The following is a 19,655-nucleotide window of genomic DNA, read 5'->3' on the forward strand; positions in this document are numbered from 1 at the left end:
TTCATACAGGTTGCTTCTGGCCATCTCAGTTTTCATCAGCGTTTGGGTACGTTAGCTAGGTTTCGGCACTGCAAATTTTATAGATATTGACCATTTACCTGGTTGCGTTTCAACAAAGTTTTGCAACACATTTTCAATGGTTTACAGAAACTATATCTTTTAATTTAATTCTCTGTGTTACTGTCGCCATGATTACGTCACTGTATCACATCTTCCCATGGGTGAAGTTGCTCAGTTCTGTGCATGCGGAGCCTCCTGTCGTTTTAGTTTCTTTTGATTTTGAATTCAACTTCACATTGGTTACAACCTATATGTATATGGCGTTGTGAAATACACATTTTCAATTATAATCAATCTCGTTATTATTTCAGCACGTTGACATCAACAACTACTCAAGCAGTTGGGCTAACGGGATGGCCTTCTGTGCTCTGGTCCATAATTTCTTTCCTGATGCTTTTGATTATTCTAAACTTGACCCAAAGAATCGAGCTCATAATTTCGACCTCGCCTTCACTACAGCTGAGTAAGTGAAGTGTGACGCCACTGACTTCCATAATTAAGCCACTATTGCCACATAATGTTGGATACTTGCAATCCATGTTTACTGTATGGGAGTAGAACGACGAATGGTGCGCTGACGTTTCGCCGTTGGTACATCTTTATGGTTTTATTCCACATCTTGAAAACATGGTTTACGAATATTCTGCTCCTTGTTTAGATTGTAATTTGCACGCGCTAACTCACAGCTAGGATCTAATTTCACAACCACACCTTCTGTCGTGCTATTGTGATCCACTCGAATGATGACGTCATACTGTTATCAGAATCACGTTATCGTCCGTAATCAAAATATTGGTCGACATGGAATAAAAAATGTAATAGTAAATAAACTTTTCGAAACTCTGCTGGAACGTGACCTAATGTAGCGACTGGTCATAGCTGATGACGTCAGTTATCTGATGCGCATCACATGAAGTTTATGTTTTACTTAAATTGCAAAGTATAGAGCTATAGACATGCAGTTGGTACCGTCCTCAATATAGCTGTGTAGCTGACACATGAATAATTTAAGGCTTAGTTTCTAGCGGTACCTGGATGGTGGTAGTAGCCGCTGCAATATCGGGGCTCGCAAATCATCTGCATTTCATCAAATACGAAAACTTATCATCTCCACAAATAACCCTAGATCGCAAGGCACCACAGTGATATCGCGTGGTCGTCTAACTTTTGCTTGCACCAGGCGCTAGGTTGTGCTGCTTGTAGGCTTGGTGGTGCAGAGGTTCAGCGACAGATTGGTGATCAATAGGCTGCGAGTTCAAATCTTTGGAAAGATGTATAATCACATCTCCATCAAACCAATAACAAAAGTAGCAACACCTGGCCGTCCAAGGGATGGAAGGGGAACGGACTACTGTACGACTACAACAACACAAGTTTTCATGCGCTAACGTCTCGCATAGATGTGTTTAGGGAGATATTTGCGAAAATTTTCCGGGATTTTGTTGGGTATACAGAGCAACAAATTTAAATTGCAAATTTTATGATGAAATATTGTTGGTCGTAAATGTTGCATTTTTTGTTTCACCAACCATATGATTGTAGTCACGTGTATCACGAATCACGATGACCGTGAAAAGATCACGGAATGCAGTGTGATAATGTAATCAACTAACACTTCACCAATATTGTGTACTCATACAATGCACTTTCTTGTTTCTCTTCATGTGCTGCCACGCGTGTGTGCATGCCCTGCTGTGCATGTGCGCGTGTGTGTGCGCAGGAGCCGCGGGGATGTCCCTCCTTTGCTGGATGTCGAAGACATGGTGAGAATGAAGGAGCCAGATTGGAAATCAGTCTACACCTACCTCTCGGAATTCTACAAGTACATCCGGGAACTTGGATTACAGTAGCATTCCTGATGTCCTTACCTCACGCGTGTCCTCGCTCAATCTCCTTCCAATCATTTTATTTTTATTTCAACGTCATTGTGTTGATTGATTGTGATGTCGCGTCTGCGCCATCAGGTTTTCTCAAAGCAAGTTAAATTATTTTTATTGTAGTTTTTATTTCTCAGTTTTGGCTTAGCCAACACTTAATTCTACAATTAACTTGACCTTTCAAGAAAGATAAATTTCGAAGGGATAAAAATTTTATGTCTGTGGCAAACTTTCCTGGCTTATGCAGCTAAAGGGTAATCCCCTCTTTTCATCTATATTTTCGCCTGTTGGCATTACGCTGCGATTGTGCAACGTAGTGTTACGAGGCATCGGGTCACCATTGCAGCGTTGGTAGCAAGTAGTCTCTTAATTGTATCCGTAGTTTGGAACGCTTTGTAGGTTTGACAAGGATTTATTTTGTGTTTGATGCATTTTATTGGTGTAAATTTGTTAGTTCAAACTTTCAGTGTTGCCCTACATCCTTGTGTTTTTCCCACGTTGCTGCTTACTCGTCACGCTTGATCAATTATTGCACCGCTCAACGTCAAGCGACGTTGTTTTAACATTTGCATTCAAACAGTGTTTTGCATGTTTAACCCTGCATGATGCGTAGCTGAGTCGTAATTGAGATGCCTGCAATATCTCTGTTTGTTGTCTAGGGCTGGGCTTCATCCTTTGGGGAAGGAACAATTTTCTTTCCATATTGTTCAAGGCACTGCTTACAATTTCACAACGCAATTTTTTTTATAGGCTTAAAAGCGGGGTTTCTTGATAAAACCATGGAACTCTTTCAATAAAACTTTAAACTCCACATTTTTCCATTTTGCAAAATTTTGTGAACTTTATTTCGTGAACTTGTGACATAAATATTCTCCCTCCAAGTAGCGGATGAATATTCCAGGCAACCAATCATGAGCAGCGGTAATAATCATCTGCTGTTAGTCTGCAAGGAGGCAGTTAGACTGATTCTTACATGTACTCAAACTTGCACACCACACAGACTAACAAAGCAGTCAGCCTTGGTATATAAACTATATCAACTAATTATTTCCACAATAACAAACTATATTAGTCCATCTGCACTGACTAGCTTCCATGACAATTGCTTTAATTATTAATGACGATTTGATTAATTTCATAGCGTTTTTGCGGTGTAATACTAATAGGCCTACTTGATTTTTTTTCTTTATTAAAAAAACTTTAACAGCTTTGATCCTTGTAATGGTAAAGTTCCTTGTAGCCTAATGGTAAAGTGAAAGATAATTATAATGACCCTCTCCCCACCGTCCCGCTTTGGATTGGCGACTGCATCAATTGATAGGTGTCTTTAACTCTGGATTCACCACCAGCATGTTTCCCCTTACGTTGACGTTACGTTTACGTTACGCTCTCAGCAATTGTTACGTCCGTTTATGTCACAGCAGCCCTGGTGGGCACCAAGCTGTTTGTTTATGAAATTTTAACAAAAAGGCGAAATTTTATAAACTTTTTTAATAAATTCCTTTCACATTAAAACTAAAAAATAAACTTGTCTGCTTGGTGTGCACTAGCATCATGAGAAAATCAATCAATCTAATTAACTGTCTAACCACCTCCTTTGCTGTTACACCCGTCACCTTTGTTTTGTCGCAATGATGCACGACTCAGAGGCTACGTTGTTTATGACGTTTGTGACCTATGACCTTAGAAAGCACGCAAATGCCGATCCTCTGCTGGAAGTGGAGGATATGATATTCATGGGCAATCGGCCGGACAGCAAATGCGTCTTCACCTACGTCCAGTCTCTCTACAACAAACTGAGGAGATTCGAGACTCCGCTTCAACCGCTTGCTCCGCTCTCTAAAGAAAAAAGCGGAAACATTGAGAAAAAGGCTTCGGATTCCGCTTGATCTTGATCCTTAGAGAATATGTTTTATTACACGGTGACGCTCTAGAACCGGATAGTGAATACATTGACGACACGATCATCTCTCTATTACGCGTGACTCAGATTGTATGATTCTTTATGTTTGCAAATAATGACACAACATAAATTTTAATCTGTTGCGTTTTCTTTATTGAAGTTTATCCGCATTTTATTTTCATCTTTTCTATCAAGTGTCTTGGACAAATTTTCATTTTGTTTATAATTTTGCATCTTTCCGTTTATTGACGAATCAGATAATTCGTTTGCATCCGTAACCGGGAAAATGCCGAAATTTTGTTGATCTTTGCATTTTCTTTAAAGCTCTTTCGTTGTTGTTGGCCCAAATACTTTGCCATATTGTGTTTTGATCAGTAGCGTTGGCAGGAGGGTCCAGAAGGTATTTTTGGACCCGGTTCCAGAAACATCAATAAACCACATGGTGTTCTTTGGATACAGCGTATTTTTCTTAGAAATGTCTTTATCTGGCACCCAAGGATCTCATTGGTACCGAGCCCGAAATATTCTTTCAACGGCCCTGGTTTTACTGCAACACCATTAAACAAGCACCACCAGGCAGCTCTAAGCTAATCCTGGTGGCAAGTTCGATTGACTTGACAGCACAGGCGGATCCAGAAGAGGCAATCAACTCGGTTAAAAAACAGAACAATTTTCGAATATACTGATAGTGGGTCATGAACCCAGCTAGCAAAATTCGTCCTCTTTACATTGTTTCAACGGTTGCCATGTAAAATCAACGGATTTTGTAAGCCGGGAATACGATAACGTGTCATTTATGGCATAATCCTGACATCAGTCATCTATTGTTTTATCATAGTAGAGTTGTACTGTCTCATTGTCTCTCTTACACATAAACGACCCCTTTTTTAGTTTTTTGCCCAGTCACGACAAAACCCTTCTGAAGTTACCCTCTGCTGAAGCGTGGGATTAGTTTTAAACTAGAAATCTATTTAGGGGCTCCGCTACAAAGAAAGAATAGCGTTTTACTTGTAGGCCTATTAGTTTCTTTTTTGGAGGTGCCATGTTTGCAGAGCCCGGGCCCCAATTATCCTCTCAACGGCCCAGCCTCCTGGACCGCCAATGCTTGGCAATCCAGTGTTCATCGCTTACCAATCATATCAACCCGGTCCTTTGAATAAGCGTGCCATGATGCCGTAGCAACACGAACCAAATCGTCTATTATGACGCAACTGCTTCGTAGCAGGCAACTTGGAGCTGGATGACTTCGTGCCTTGATTTGTTTGCTCGTTTCTTGTTATTACGTTAGACATTGTTTCGCTTACCGAGGAGTCGTTTCACCATCGCCATACTGACGTCATTCTTACGTCATTACTCTTGCTCTTTAATTTTAAACTTTTCACAAATGAAATAAATCAATTCTTAACAAATGGCGGTTTTTATGCGATGTCAAACGTGTGGCCAAGGGAGTTTACCTTCTGGAGCGCCACCCCGCTGTCTTCAAACACCGCATTAAAAACCACTTGCGTCGCTATGTGTCTGCATGGCTAGAGTTAGCCTACAGGAAAGCTAGAACAGTAAACACACGTTTGCAAATCAATAATTTATTCCCTCCACCAATACAAAGGAGAGCTAGACGCTAATACAAGGAACGGAAAGCTAGGATGGTGTTGCAACGTACAAACAACCTCGTTTAACGTTACTATTCTGTGTACAGGCGATTGCCGACACTTCAAATGACAGTAGTAGGTTTCCAACTGTTGGTAAAGCATTATATTTGAATAAGGATTAATGAGAGCCTACTGGTAGTTGGGCGACCAAACAGCACGAAGTCTATTTCTGAGGCCATCTCTGGAAAAACAAAAGACAGATGCTCAATACGTCTACAATTTCAATAACAAACATCTACAAGGGATGTACATTAACTTAAGATTGCTTCACGATGTCGATGTCAACGACCTTGCTTTAGCCTGATGCTGCGAGTTCGCTGTGGTAATAGCGAATTGCACTAGCTTTCGGAACACAGTTCCCTGGTCATGTGCTCTCAACGGTTCTGCCTTCTGGACCGCATATGTTTGGCAATCCAGCTAGAGAACTGTGTTCCGAAAGCCAGTGCAATTTGCTATTACCAGAGCGAACCACCCGCAGCATCAGGCTAAAACAGGTCGTTTGTATCTACATTGTGAAGTAAGCAACGATCATGCTGCTGAAAGCGAAACTCAATCTATTGCAACTTATGATTGATTGCTTACAGCAATCCTAAAACTAAATTGAATTGATTTTATCATTCAAACTCGCTTCTGTCGATTTGATAAAGGCCCACGTCACCGATGGGTTCGTGGCCTCGGCGAAGGAACGTCATCTTGATCGGCACCATTGAGGCTTCTAAGGAGCTCATGATAACCACCACGATAAGAAATGACGTCATCACCGTCCGCCTATCACGGATTTTGTTTTCATGGAAAGATTAAGGAAGGAAGTCTGCGCCATCTTCTCCAGATCCTGGAGGTCCTTCACGGTTGGAGCGAGGATGTCCGCGTGGTTTGTGTACAAGCTCCCGGAGTTTGTCTCCCTCTTTCCTCCATAGACGACCTGGAAGATAATGCAGCTCCAGTTTAAACAAAGTTCGTTGAATAAAACTCAGAAAAAATAATCGGTGGATTAGCTAATCAACCGATTAATTCCACTAATGGCTTACAGCGCTCCGTGAAGTAAAAATAACTGTTTTGAAAGTTAAACAAAAAGATTTTCAGTTTGCTACACAGCAGGGAACAAAACCCTTTCGATTTTTGCACTTCACAATCACATGAAGTAAATCTATAAAGTCGTTTCTATAAAGGTATTTGGCTTCTATAAAGTTGCCACCCGAAGTAGGTGGTTTGTGCGTAGGCCAATCGATCACCTTTCCATCAAACTCATCGACTGGTATCTCCATCTTAGGAGTGGTCTGTTCTATTGTGATCTTCAAATGGTCTTCTATCTCGCCCAATAATCCACCTTCGTTGTACCTGGTAAGTAAAGTTTGCGCTTATTAAAAACATTCATACAAACAATTCAAGCCAATGGCACAAGTAAAACTGTATTTGCAACATTACACTTGCATCACTTTGACATAATTTCATGAATAATGAGACCTATCGTGTGCAGGAGCGCCACCGCGCGTACGAGAAAAAGTAAAAAAATGTGAAGTCGAAGTGAGGCAAACGTGTAGCGATCCATTATTGCGTCAAATAAGTTTTCTTTTCAAAATGTAATGTGAAATCGAACGTACCAAATGCAGCAGCCCCCGTGTTCAGTGAGGTTGGTGTTGTAGCAGCCACGACCTCTGTTGTTGCAATTACTGTGGTACCAGACCTGTTGAATGACAGTGTTGAAATACAAACAACTTTGGCAAGATACGTTTCAGGAATACTGTTAGCCTAATCAAATCCTGGAAGAACGTTCGACCACATGGGTGACAATCAGACCGCGAAAGTTATGAAACTATGATGTCTTGTGGCAAGATGAGGCAACGAGGGTTCGACTCTCAGGGTGTGCGCTTGAGCAACACATTTTAAGGATGGTTCTTTATTCAATGGCGCCTTGCGGAGCATGTAATAATAATTCACAGACAACAATAGGCTATTTGATAATAAACAAAAAGAGAAACTTCACTTCATTAGTGCACTCCTTGCACCGGTCCTGCTAAATCTCTATGTGCAACCGCCAGGGTTAAGCTCTCAAAAAAGATATTCGCCACGATTCCCACGAACCATTTTCGAACATCATCGCGAATCAACTGTCAATCGCCATGAACCCGACAATCACCTTCTCCTTGTGTTTCGTTGCGACCAACGAGACTGCGAGTCCCATCCGTTCCGCTCGACCGACCCGACCAATCCGGTGAACGTAATTCTGCTTGTCATCCGGGAGAGTGACGTTGATGACGAAGGGCACGCCGGTGATGTCAATACCACGCGCTGCTACGTCAGTGCAGATGAGATGACGCACCTGTGATGCAATAGACATGCTGCAACTCATCATTCACATGATGAACAGCTAAGTGGAATTTATGGGCCAAGCATTTCATTTTAAAGATATTTATGCCACCACTAGATGATGCAAGTGATCATGAGCTTGACTCCGATAATGAAGTCAAAGTCAAACAGCTCTGCTTGCACAGGAAAGCAGCAGCACACATGAAGATAGTGGCGAGTAGTCTGTCTGGAAGGTAAGCCGGTGGGCCATCCTCGTAGTGAAAGCATCGGTCTGGCGGTCGGATAGGTTCCACACTTACTCAGGTCACATACTGTGAAAGTCATTAAATGGCTTGAACGTGAACAAGGAAAGTAAACCTCCAGCCGCTAGCATAAGCAATTAAGCATGTATTAGCTGGCATATATAAACAATAAACATACATTTATTGAGTTCCCTTAAGGATGGGGGATCTCCTGACTACGAAGTAGCAGGCAAACGATTTTCCATCAAGAATCAGTTCAGAGTTCAGTATTTTTTATTAAAAATACTAAACAATAAACATATGTTACCTCCTTGTTCTTGAACTTCTCCAGATTGCTCCTTCTCTCCGGGGGCTTCCTGTCGCTGTGGAGGCATACGCAAGAGAAGGGATGGCCGCGCTTCTGGGGGCCCCCGCCCAAATCTTTAAAGTATCTCTCCATGTTGTCGCAATCGAGCTTGGTTCGACAGAACACGATCGCTTGCTCCATCTTGTGTTCGCGAATAGCACGGGCGCAATACTCGCCTGCAACAGACGACTTGCTTAGCAAGCACGGTTGGAGTGTTGTCAAGTCAAATGGAGATTAAAAGTAGGAAATATTCGTTAATTTTCATGCATCGTGGTAAAGCACACCCTTATGAAACTTCATAATTTCAAAAACGTTGCATTGTAATTTGTAAGCAGATGAAAATACTTGATAGTTTTATTTTTCATTTCATCACAGCAATACTGCAACCACTCTACAGGAAAAGTATGCAACACTTTACAAATAACTTTCATGGCAAGCGGTTATTTAAACATGTTCAACTCTTCAAATTCATTCATCCTTTTCAACTACGTCACTCGGCTCCACCTTTCAATATCTTGATCCCCTCCGACCACTTCTCGGGGCTTTCCCTTGCCCTACTTCCAACGTCATCGCGCTGGTGGACCCCGTCGGTGGAGACGTGCGACCTGAGCCCCATCCAACTGGGGTCGGTTACTGGGTCGACGGGAACCACAACATGGTGGACGGTCTCAGGGACGGAATCTTCACCCTGCGGGGAAAGTGGGGTGATTAAATATCTAGGGAAAAGTGGGGTGATTAAATATCTAGGGAAAAGTGGGGTGATTAAATAAATAGATCAGGGGTGATTAAATTACGGTCCACAGGGGGTGCGTGGTCACTGGTCACCCTTTGGTTTTTGCAAACCCTGCATTGTACAGAACAAACCCAACACCTGGTGGGTTCTGATCTATGGTTGTTTGTTAGCATCAGCTCGACCTCTTGTGATGAACGTTTGGCAGCCCTTAGATGTGAACATCTAATTATTTTAAAACTTTATTTGTCATGAAGAAGCAAACGAATTCACTACAATGATACTCGCAGAACTTATACTACTGAGCAAACGAAACGAGCGAAAAAATTTTACAAAAACGGAGACAAATTACACTGTTTTAATCGATTTTTAGGGTGCACATGAACAAGTCCTCTCTGGAACCGCTGCTTAGTACTGGTAATACGTGAAGCATAATACTACTTTGGTATTTATATAAAGTAAGGCAAACATACTCCACGGCTTACCTTCAAATCAACCCATATAGGAAAGTGCATGATCTTCTCTGCCAACTTTTTGACGTCGAAGCTGTGCAGGGTGGCAGAGCACACGATCACCTGCAACCGCTTCCCGTCGCTCGTCACCTGCGGACATCGCGAGTGCATCCTCTTGATGAAGTCACCGTTGCCACCAGAGAGCAACCCATCACACTCATCCAACACTAGGAAGCGTATCTGGCTCAAGTCAATCTAGAAACCAAATGGACGTTGTTGGGAGAAGAGTGTGAGAACGAAATTAGATGTTGGGCTGGAGGTTAACACTTTGACAAATTCCTATTGGGAAGAACTCCAAACAATATCAAAGTGATGGCAAATCTTGACAACCAAATACTACACAGAGATACCTATTGCATCACCATCATCCAATTTTGATTATACAGGCCATGTATTAATTTTCCCGTTGAGGGTGTGGCCTGTCTGTCTGTCGAGAGCGAGGTCTTACTCTCCACAACTCGCGGTCTGTTGGATTGACAGAGTCCATGTTCAGAGCTAAAAGGTCATGCTGAACAAGTTCTTCCAAGAAAGTTTAGGTCTACCTTGACCCCGCTGTGCTGCAATGTTGACACGTCTGACCTGAGAGATCCAACTAGTAATGCAATTAACGTGCCCAAGCCATCTCATTCTGTTTAATTGGAGAACTTCACCAAAGTCTCTTATTTTAAGCCTTGATAGAAAAGTCTCAAACTGGATGTTGTCGGTTTAAATGACAACATGATAAAGGTTTAAATGTCGGTTGAGTTTTTTGGCAACAATCCCTTTACCTTCCCTGTTGATATGAAATCGTCCACACGGCCGGGAGTGCCGATCAAGATATCAACACCTTGCTCGATGAGCCGGAGTTGGTCGCTAGCAGGGACTCCTCCAACCACCAGGACCTCTGAGAGAGTGGGATTGTCAATATACTTCTTCAACTTCCTGATGATGTTGCAAGTCTGCTCAGCGAGCTCTCGTGAGGGTTCAATGATGATTGTGAAAGGAGAGTTGTTCGCCTTGTGCTGACTTTGCTTCTATAGAAACAACATCAACCTAACCCGGTTAAAAATCCGGCCTTCTCTTCATCACATATCGCCCACAAAGTTGTCAACAACTATGTCCCATTTAAAAACTTCAAAATTAAAAAATTACGTTGAACTAATACATCCCAGTATTGGCTTGAGATAAACACAGCACATCAAGCCTTTACACGTATTTTACATATCGTATGCTAAAAAAAACAATGAGTTGATTGTTTCAAAATTTGTCCTAATGGTAAGTCAGAAACAAACTGTTTCGTTTCCGAAACACACTGGCGCGCTGCAGTCTTGCGCTTGATGTGTGAAAACACCAGGTTGTTATTATCTTTATTTCTCATGCAGCAGCAAAATCAGCAAATAGCCATACGCATTACATTATGGCATTATAAAATATGAGAACTAAACATTGATAACAATGTTCAACTTACCTTCACCGCTGCGCCACCAGTTTGAGTGCTCATGGCTGTGCACCGGTCGGGGGCACTAGAAAGGCCAACAAATCCGTCGCTTGGGGGGTGCTTGAATGGTTTGTCGCCGAAGTTAAACTGAATCTCCGCATTCTTCAGCACGCAAGCCGCAAACATGGGCTGCTTACGTAGGAAGGCGGGAATATCGAAGGCGTGCCCCAAATCAACCCCATTCTTAGAAAACTTGATCATACCTAAAGTGGAAACGGCTTGCTTGACATGGTTCCGTAGTCCGTACCTTAATACGTTTTTTTGCGATCTCAAACAAAATTAGTTGTTTCAAACTGTGAAAAGTTTCGTTTTGTATATAATTCATACAATTAAGTTGTCATAATTATTAAATGATAAATTAATTCAGCAGCAGCATTGTTTCACCTTGGTCCATGTCCAGATAGCACCCTATGATGTCATGCATCGTGAAGGGCTCGCCGTAGGTGTCGAACTGACGGTTGTTCGACTTCTTCCCGGTCCCACCAAACCCGAATCCATGCTTGTCAGTACCCAGGTTCAGGTCGGCCCCAAGAGCAGCCCAGCCCACCCTGTTCAACCCCTCATCTTTGCAGTGAGCCTATTCATAAAGACGAGTAACGTCAGAACAAAACCAGAAGCAACAAACGAATATTTTGCAGTGATGTAGAGAATTTGGACACAAACCTATAAACATCCTTTCGTGAAATAAAACAGCAATTGATTGTTCATCTTTAAAAAGTCAACAATTTATGTCATAAACGTAAAGCATTACTAATACAGGATACTGTGGGTAGAAAGAAACCAAAGTGGTGTGAATTACAATTTACATGCATTACAAATGTATCATTTATATCTTTAGTTAAAAACCAACACCATTTCTAATTGAGTGCAACAAAGTCGAGCTGCAGCATACCTCATAATAATATTTTCCTTTCATAACCCCCTTGTTGGACCTGCAGCCATGCCAATCCTTAAACTCCCTGGACTGACATAGCAACCCATCTGCTCCTATAGCAAAGGCACTCCCTCGGTCGTATGGGTTCATCTGCCATTGTTTGAATATCCCGCTGCTCTGCGACCTTTTCTACACAAAGCAAGATGCGATTATTTTATCCATCCTGATCTTGTGTCAGAACCCAACACAAAGAGTGAATATTGTGAAATAATCAAAAGCTTTAATTTCAATTTACCACTAAATTTTGTAGCCTTGTAGGTACAATGGTACATGGACTGTGTTATGACGTGGAGTGTCTCATAACGTAGGTACAACAAGATGTGGCAATACGTCGTTTTAATGTAAACACCTAAAGTAAAGCGTGAAATCAGAGTTGAGACTAACCGAGCTACTTCCACCTTTTCCTTTCAACGCATCCTGGTAAGACTCGTGAACAATCTGGATCACAGGGATGCTAAAGGCGGCTGTTTTCCCGGATCCTGTCTCTGCCGCCATCAATACATCTCCTCCTCCAAGGATGAGAGGAATCGACTCTGTTTGAATATCTGTCGGCAGTTGCCATCCTATCTCAGAAACAACCTTCCCTATTTCAGGCATAACCCCTAAGTTTTCAAACGCGGTCATGACTGGAAACTTCCTAACACTATATGAAAGTTGAACAACAAAGTAAACAGCATCAATGATTGCAAAGTCTGATGCACAAAAACAAGCAGAAACCGCACGGGAGAAACCATTGTCCAAAACAACAGAGATATTTATCCCACACAACCATTGGCCTCTGTCATTGCTTACGATCTCGATTACAGTTTGCATAACACAAAGAAATAGGTCAGTCTAATTGCAAAAAGATAATTGATTGACAACAATTTTGAAAAAGAAAACACGACTTCAACCTACTACTGTAGTATAGAATATAGAAACACACAAAAAGAATTAGAATAGAAAATTTTAGAAAAAAATATCTCAATTAAATAAACAAAAACAGTCATTCACTATGTGATACAATTCCAGCAGAAGCAATGAAGATGTGCAGTAAACCTATGTAACAATCTCCATTTAAACGATCTGAGTGCTTTGACACTCCTTGTCTCCAAGCAGACCATTAGCAAAGTTTTTATACAATTCTTGCTCAGTGTCCGTGAGGAGCTCCAGTGAACAACCAGTGTCCGAAGAAAGTTTTTGGGTGAACCGATCAAATATTTGATTCCCTTGTGAATCGGGCACAAATTTCATTGTGAGGTCATAATGTGGAGGTATGGGCGCCTGGCAACAATCAACTTGGTGATGGACAGGATTGTCCGTCTGCAAGCTGTGTAATTTTGTTGTTTGATAAGTTTCAACATGGTTTTCTTGATTCGATGCTGGCTCAGAGCAAAGACTGCTTGCTTGAAGGCTTATTGGTCTTTCTATATTTGTTTCAAGACAACCTTTATTTGTTTTTACATTTGGTGAGATATTCGTCCAATCACGTTGCACCACTGTTATAGGCAGGCTAGGAGTAACATCAGACTTGAAAGGCGTGACAGTAAAACAATGATTGTATTCCTGTTGTAAATGCTTAGCGTCACTTTGATTTTCTTTACTCGCAGATGATCTTGAGCACCGAGTATGTTCATCTACAGAAGTTATGGCTGATTTGATTGAAAGATGATGATCTATTGGAGAGGGTACTTTTAGGGATAAGATAGTGGAAGACTTTTCAACTTTATTGGACTTTTTCATGATAGGAAATGCTATCTTTGTTTGTTTCAGATTTTTTTCAGGAGGTAGTTGAATGCTTTTCATCGCCGCATAACGGATGCTGGACATCTTCGGAGTGTAAGGCATGCTGATATTCTGCAATATGCACAAATACAACAATTATCATCAATAACATAGAAATATTACCAGTCGCTAAAGATGTCAGGTTACCAGATTTGGGAACTATCGTTTTGCATGTTTTTTGAATTTTGATATCAGTTTAAAATCACTTACATTAGGTTTTGCACATCTTTTTCTTGACAACCATCCATCTTTGACATCCCAAGCTCCATCAACTGAAACAGATTTCCGTCTCTTCATATTTAAGAAACCGGCTTTAACTTGACTGGCTAATTAATAGGTTAATTTATTATTACACTTTTAACACATGATCTAAAAAAGCACAAATTAAAAAATCAATCATACAGTTTTGACAAACTATGCTATCTAGTTAAGTCTTCAGAAAATAACAAATAAAAGTATAAAGAAATGAAGCAAAATAAAACAAGAAAAGTATGATTCAAAGTAGTATCGTTATTATTTACAAAGTGTGTAACAAAAACAGTACGGTAACCAACATGCTAAAACTGTTTGGAGTGTATCTTTATGAATATCTTTATGAATATATGACATCCATGGTCCAAATGGCATAAACTCAAATTGTATGTTGCAAGTAGCTAGGGGTGTGCAAACTTGCAGCACTGCTGGGTCAATTACACATTATAATCGGCTTAGGGGCTTACACATAATTAGCAGGCTCAGTTGATCAATAATCACTCCTTGTTCACACACAGCATGCAAGCAGGCAATTTTGACTGTAAAACAGCAGCAGATTTTTTGTCTGGTCTTTTGGCATATGAACAACATAAAATTAGTTCAAGTTTTGCGCTGCATGTGAGCAAATAGAATTAGGCTGCCACACATAAAATGGGACTACAATCAAAGGATGTAACTACAAGGGATGTCGTTGAAGATTTGTTTGCTTGATTTCACAGTGGTTGAACTGGTCAGATTGCCAAACAAAAACTAATGTTTACTAAACGTTGCAATCTTGAGGTAAATGAAAATCGTCTAGCAAGCCACAAATTATTTAAAATCTGGACCCTTCCACTGGCCAAAAAGTTTAAAGCTTGTGAACCACATTTGGCCCACGGGCTACGGTTGTGCACACTCCTGACATTAGCAATATTTCTAAACAGTGCATTGAGTGCAACCTTAATTAGACACAAAAGAAAACTAAGTCTCGAATCATTCAGGTCTCGTGGTATACGATTAATGTATCAGAAATGTACTGTAAAATTTTACACATATTCACGATGAAAAATGAACAAACTACAAAGCAATAAACAAACCAGCCTTCACCATGCCTATGCAATAAACCGTTAGTGACAAATTTATTTGCCTTTTTTAAAGGGCAGTGTCTTTGAAAAATTTATTGTTGGTATTTTAAAAAAATGTCCTTGTTTTTAACTTGAGTCCTTATTTCATCTTACTTTCACCAATCACAAAACTTCTAGGAACAGACTTAGTGAAATGACAATCAAATTCCTGAGCTATTTTTTTCAGCTCATGATTCTCTTTCTTTCTGGTTGATTCTATGGTCATGTTCTAGTGTTTACCCATTGATGCCATCACAAGCTTGAACTTTATTCTCTCAATCTTTTAATAAAGTTTACTTCATCTCGATTACGAATACCATATTCTTTGAGCGTCTTTGTGTTATCCTTTAACTTTTCTCCCTGAAAAACAAGCCAAAAGGCTTTCCACAAATATTTCCAACTTATACGCACGTTTTCACCATCCCTCTCCTGCTTTAACTGTATATACCGCTTGATTGCTTTTTTAAGGTCAGAAACAGTGGCAGTTTGACTCACAATAATTGGATAAATTTCACCATCAGCACGGCAAACCTTGACTGTCATTGCCTGGCCATGTTCCAATGCAATCAATGATTTTATCTCATCAAGTGCTGCATCTTGTGGGAGGTCACATAACAATGGATCTCCCAACATTTCATCAAATTTATCATGAAATATTTCCATAACTTGATCGAACGAGATTTCTTTGCTACTTGTAGATGTTTCAGACATTTCTGCCATGCCTAATTCACAAAATTAAATTTTGCTGTGACAAACAGAAATAAAAATAATCAAAACTGATGTTTTTCACTACCAGTGTAATATAAGTCTGGACGATCGTCAGCAGTCTTACAAATGCAAAGATAAAATTTTCAAAATCTGCAAACACAACCCTGAGGTGTCATCACAACAATATATAAACCAACAGTAGGCTACCAATTCTACCAGTACTCAGTACTAGAGTCCAGAAAAGGTAGGCACTTTAACATAAGACAGTTTTCCGTGCGAAGCAGCTACCAGGCATTAGCATTGGTTAAGAACGGTAGGACAATTTTCCTCATAAACTCAATTGATTACAGTCATTAAGATCCTTCTTGCACTCAGTTCAGTTGCAGAAAAAAAAGGCAGCGGCTATTTGACCGGCGCCGGTTTTTGAATCTGAAACACTATTTAACCGGTCATGACGTCACTACATAGGCATTTTTTTCTTTTTCTCTTTCAAAACAAAAGATGAGAATAGTGCCTATATAAGTTCTAAATTCGGCAGTTATGTTCAACAGATTCGGTGGCACGTAGGATAAGTCTCCGGCTAATGCTCCAGAAAGAATGAGTTTGATACTACGCGGAAGCGTTCTTTTATTTTTAATTTTTAACTAAATTTTGACCCGAATTGACTCAATCGTTAAGCTGCTGCATTTTTGTAGTTAATTTTCTGTTCGTCATAAGAGGATGTGACCGTGTTTGCCGAACGACGCATTACATTTTTGCGTCGTTCGGCAAACACGGTCACATCCTCTTATGACGAACGGAAAATTATCCAGAGAAATTCTTAAATTCAAGAAAATTAAAAAACTCTTAACTTTATTACTCGTATTTGAAAAGACATAAAAAAATTGGGCTGTAGGCTACTCAAATTAAAAATTGACCACAAAAATGCAGAAGCCTAACGATTGAGTCACATCGGGTCAAACTTTAGTTATAAATTTAAAAAAAAACGCTTCCGCGTAGTATCGAACTCATTCCCTCTGGAGCACCAGTCCGATACGTATCCTACGCGCCACAGAATCAGTTGAACATAGGCGTTGAATTTAGAACTTATATAGGCACTCTTCTCGTCTTTTGCTTTGAAAGAGAAAAGGAAAAAATGCCTATATAGTGACATCATGACCAGTCAAATAGTGTTTCAGATTCAAAGACCGGCACCAGTCAAATAGCCATTGCCGAAGAAAAAAGAACATCAGCAGAGGATGGGAATCGAATCCACGCAATCGAAATGACTATTCCCTTGGCCTAACTTTAACCCATTAGGCCACGCTGCTTGTGGCGATACACTCACTTATTTCTTTGTATCAAAAATCTTTCGAGTAGATCGGTCAGAATATCACATGCTGAATCGCATGACTGAAATCAATCAATCATTTTATTTTTCGTCATTAACGCGTCCGGGACGAAAAAGATACTAAAATAAAATTTAAAAAAATAAAACAGAAAGAAGCACACATGTAGTAATGAATAACAGCCTAATGAAAAGTGTTGTGGATTGAATTAACTGCAGAATTAAATGTAGATTAAAGATTAACTGCAGTATCAGTGTTGCCAGATTTAAAAAAAAAAAGAGCCCAAAAATGCGCCAAAGCAACTTAAAAGTAGCCCAATTTGCCGTCGCAACGTCGACGGTTGAGCAACGAAGGCGCAGGCTTTCTAGGGGGGTTTTTGGACATGCCCCCAAGAGTCATGGACAAAGCAACATCTTTGTCCATCATGCTGATTGTGTAGATACAAAATACATACATTATACAACATACAATAAGTACAATGTTCAATATTGAATCAAGCTTTGTTCAATAGAAAAAAACTTAGACGAGCCAATGCTATACAGACTTCATACAAATTCCTATTTTCAAATTCAAGATACAAATGGTTCCATAGTAGATGCTAATGCATAGCATAAGCCCGTCAACTCAGATGAACTAGGGTTACTAGGCTACTAAGAACCAACACCCAACAAAATTCTATCATCAACTGCTGAAGCTTCATTTTCATATATAGAGCTGTCATGCTTCCGCATTGATGACCGGGGATCAAACAGCATTTTTCCAATTGTTGCAGCAAAGTTCTGATCCTCACAATCGCTGACAAAAGTTGAAGACCGATACGATTTCGCAGTTTGGTTTTGATTGCAGAAACTCTCGAAAAGGCTCGCTCAACTACCATAATGCATTGCTGATTGGTATAGGCTACACTGTTAGTGCCAATTGAGCAACTTCTCTAAATTTATACTCCCCTGCAGCATTTCTAAACTCGTACACCTTGGTACAAAAAATACAAGAATCTATCATTGTTTTTTAATCATATAAGGAAGACCAGTTTACATTCAGTAAGTTTTTCCACTGACATTCAATTTTTCCCACTTTAATTTATAGCTTAGACACCAATAAAAGCTTCAAAAATTATGGTACGGTACTAAACCAAGATCATAACTACCCTATAATTTCCGATCTTCGATACAAGTGCAATTTCGCTTTCGCCACTTGCCAGTCAGTCCTTCCATTCTCCCGGATGAAAATGAATACAGCATTGCTGTAACAACAGTCAATGCTGCTAATGGTCAGCAGTAAAATCAATCCTCATGCCGAATCAAAAAAATAACGTCATTTTTTCCGTAATAAACCGAAACTTTACCAACATTTTCAAAGGCTGTTCGGATTCTACCAATTATTCAGTTCTGCCAACTCAAAATTCACTGTCAAACAACTTAAAATTCTGCCAAATTTAAGCGCCGTCTCGCGCCAAATCAGAGACTGAAAGTAGCCCAAAAAAGCGCAAGTCGCAAACCAACATTTTTTGGCGCCAAGCCCAACTAAAAGTAGCCCAATTGCAGATAAATCGCCCAATCTGACAACACTGTGCAGTGTGCAGTATCTGTGGCTTTCGCGCATACTTGGTACTTTTCTGCAGCTATGTTGCCAGATGTATATTTTATTGGAATTTTATTACTGAAAAGAAAGAATTTTGTAATGAGGACAAAAAGTTTTGCCAAAAACTTTGAATTCAATAGCATTTCTGTTCAATAGGTACGTCAGGTAGTTAGCGTTGGAAAAACTATTAATTTGAAAAAGTGCTACGTGGTAGAAATAGTAAAACTTTAGATGCTTCTAGCTCTACCGGTAGTTGCAACGTTCATTTGATGAAAGTGGAAAGTGAAACCAAGAGGACACACAGGTGGAATTATATTGCTTCATTGACGATTTGCGCATCATGACAATGCGCATTCTCAGAGCGAATAACATACAAAATAAAATTTACAAAGTTGGATACTGTACGGACGTACGGTACTGCAGTGCGGATCACGGCAAGAAACAATTTAAATAAGAATCAATAGGCTATACGTCAACAAAGAAACGTCCGCCCCACTAGCTCATTGGTTACGCGCCCGATTCATAATCACGCGTCGCTGGTTCGAATCTCGGGATGTGTGCGCTTGAGCAACGCATTTCAGGACTGATCTCCATTCAGCGGCACCTAGTGAAAGGAATAATTTCCCGACAACAACACTTCAACAATCGAAAAACTTCACTCTTCCAATCTCGGTAACCGGCCCAGGGCCGGATTTAGCTGATGGGGGGCCCGGGGCACTTTTTGATCGGGGGGCCCTCGTGCAAAAAAATCAGCAGCATTAGTCCAGCACAGCACAGCATTTTGCAGAAACTTCAAAGGCTGAAAGAAAAAAAAAAGCACAAAATCACATTTTTTTCACGTATAAGGGGTAGGGACAGTAGATTACCGGGACGAGCAACTCC

The 19,655-nt window shown here is 40.4% G+C and overlaps 3 protein-coding genes across 3 annotated transcripts in view; 1 reads left to right on the forward strand and 2 right to left on the reverse strand.

Moving 5' to 3' along the window:
• The window catches only part of LOC145768138 (uncharacterized), a 56,446-nt gene extending 52,154 nt beyond the window's left edge, over positions 1–4,292 (forward strand). Inside the window, exons 17-18 of the mRNA XM_082579614.1 lie at positions 372–523; positions 3,625–4,292. Coding sequence (XP_082435740.1) covers positions 372–523; positions 3,625–3,826 — 354 coding nt within the window. The 3' untranslated portion in view covers positions 3,827–4,292. The remainder of the gene's footprint in view (positions 1–371; positions 524–3,624) is intronic.
• Positions 4,293–5,407: 1,115 nt separating this feature from the next.
• LOC145784345 (ATP-dependent RNA helicase DDX1-like) lies at positions 5,408–14,157 on the reverse strand. Its single transcript, XM_082596149.1, has 13 exons — positions 14,012–14,157; positions 12,422–13,873; positions 11,996–12,166; positions 11,488–11,680; positions 11,074–11,306; positions 10,394–10,639; positions 9,600–9,821; positions 8,889–9,072; positions 8,346–8,560; positions 7,627–7,809; positions 7,091–7,173; positions 6,722–6,827; positions 5,408–6,411 (listed from the first exon to the last, which is right to left on the reverse strand). The coding sequence occupies exons 2-13, from the start codon at positions 12,848–12,850 to the stop codon at positions 6,247–6,249; spliced, it is 2,430 nt and encodes an 809-aa protein (XP_082452275.1). The 5' UTR covers positions 12,851–13,873; positions 14,012–14,157; the 3' UTR covers positions 5,408–6,246.
• A 1,266-nt stretch (positions 14,158–15,423) lies between these two features.
• LOC145768148 (U11/U12 small nuclear ribonucleoprotein 25 kDa protein-like) lies at positions 15,424–15,876 on the reverse strand. Its single transcript, XM_082579622.1, has one exon. It carries the CDS (start codon positions 15,874–15,876, stop codon positions 15,424–15,426), a length of 453 nt encoding a protein of 150 aa, XP_082435748.1.
• Between the last annotated feature and the right edge of the window lie 3,779 nt (positions 15,877–19,655).

Source organism: Aplidium turbinatum, chromosome 1 (assembly GCF_918807975.1).
Source record: "Aplidium turbinatum chromosome 1, kaAplTurb1.1, whole genome shotgun sequence".
Taxonomy (NCBI): domain Eukaryota; kingdom Metazoa; phylum Chordata; class Ascidiacea; order Aplousobranchia; family Polyclinidae; genus Aplidium; species Aplidium turbinatum.

Coding starts and splice junctions, on each gene's coding strand:
- LOC145784345 (XM_082596149.1), bottom strand. CDS start 12,850: ATGCAAACTGTAATCGAGATCGTAAGCAATGACAGAGGCCAATGGTTG. Junction 9,073..9,599: donor CTATATGGGTTGATTTGAAG/GTAAGCCGTGGA, acceptor CTTTCCCCGCAG/GGTGAAGATTCCGTCCCTGA. Junction 6,828..7,090: donor CACGGGGGCTGCTGCATTTG/GTACGTTCGATT, acceptor TTTACTTACCAG/GTACAACGAAGGTGGATTAT.
- LOC145768148 (XM_082579622.1), bottom strand. CDS start 15,876: ATGGCAGAAATGTCTGAAACATCTACAAGTAGCAAAGAAATCTCGTTC.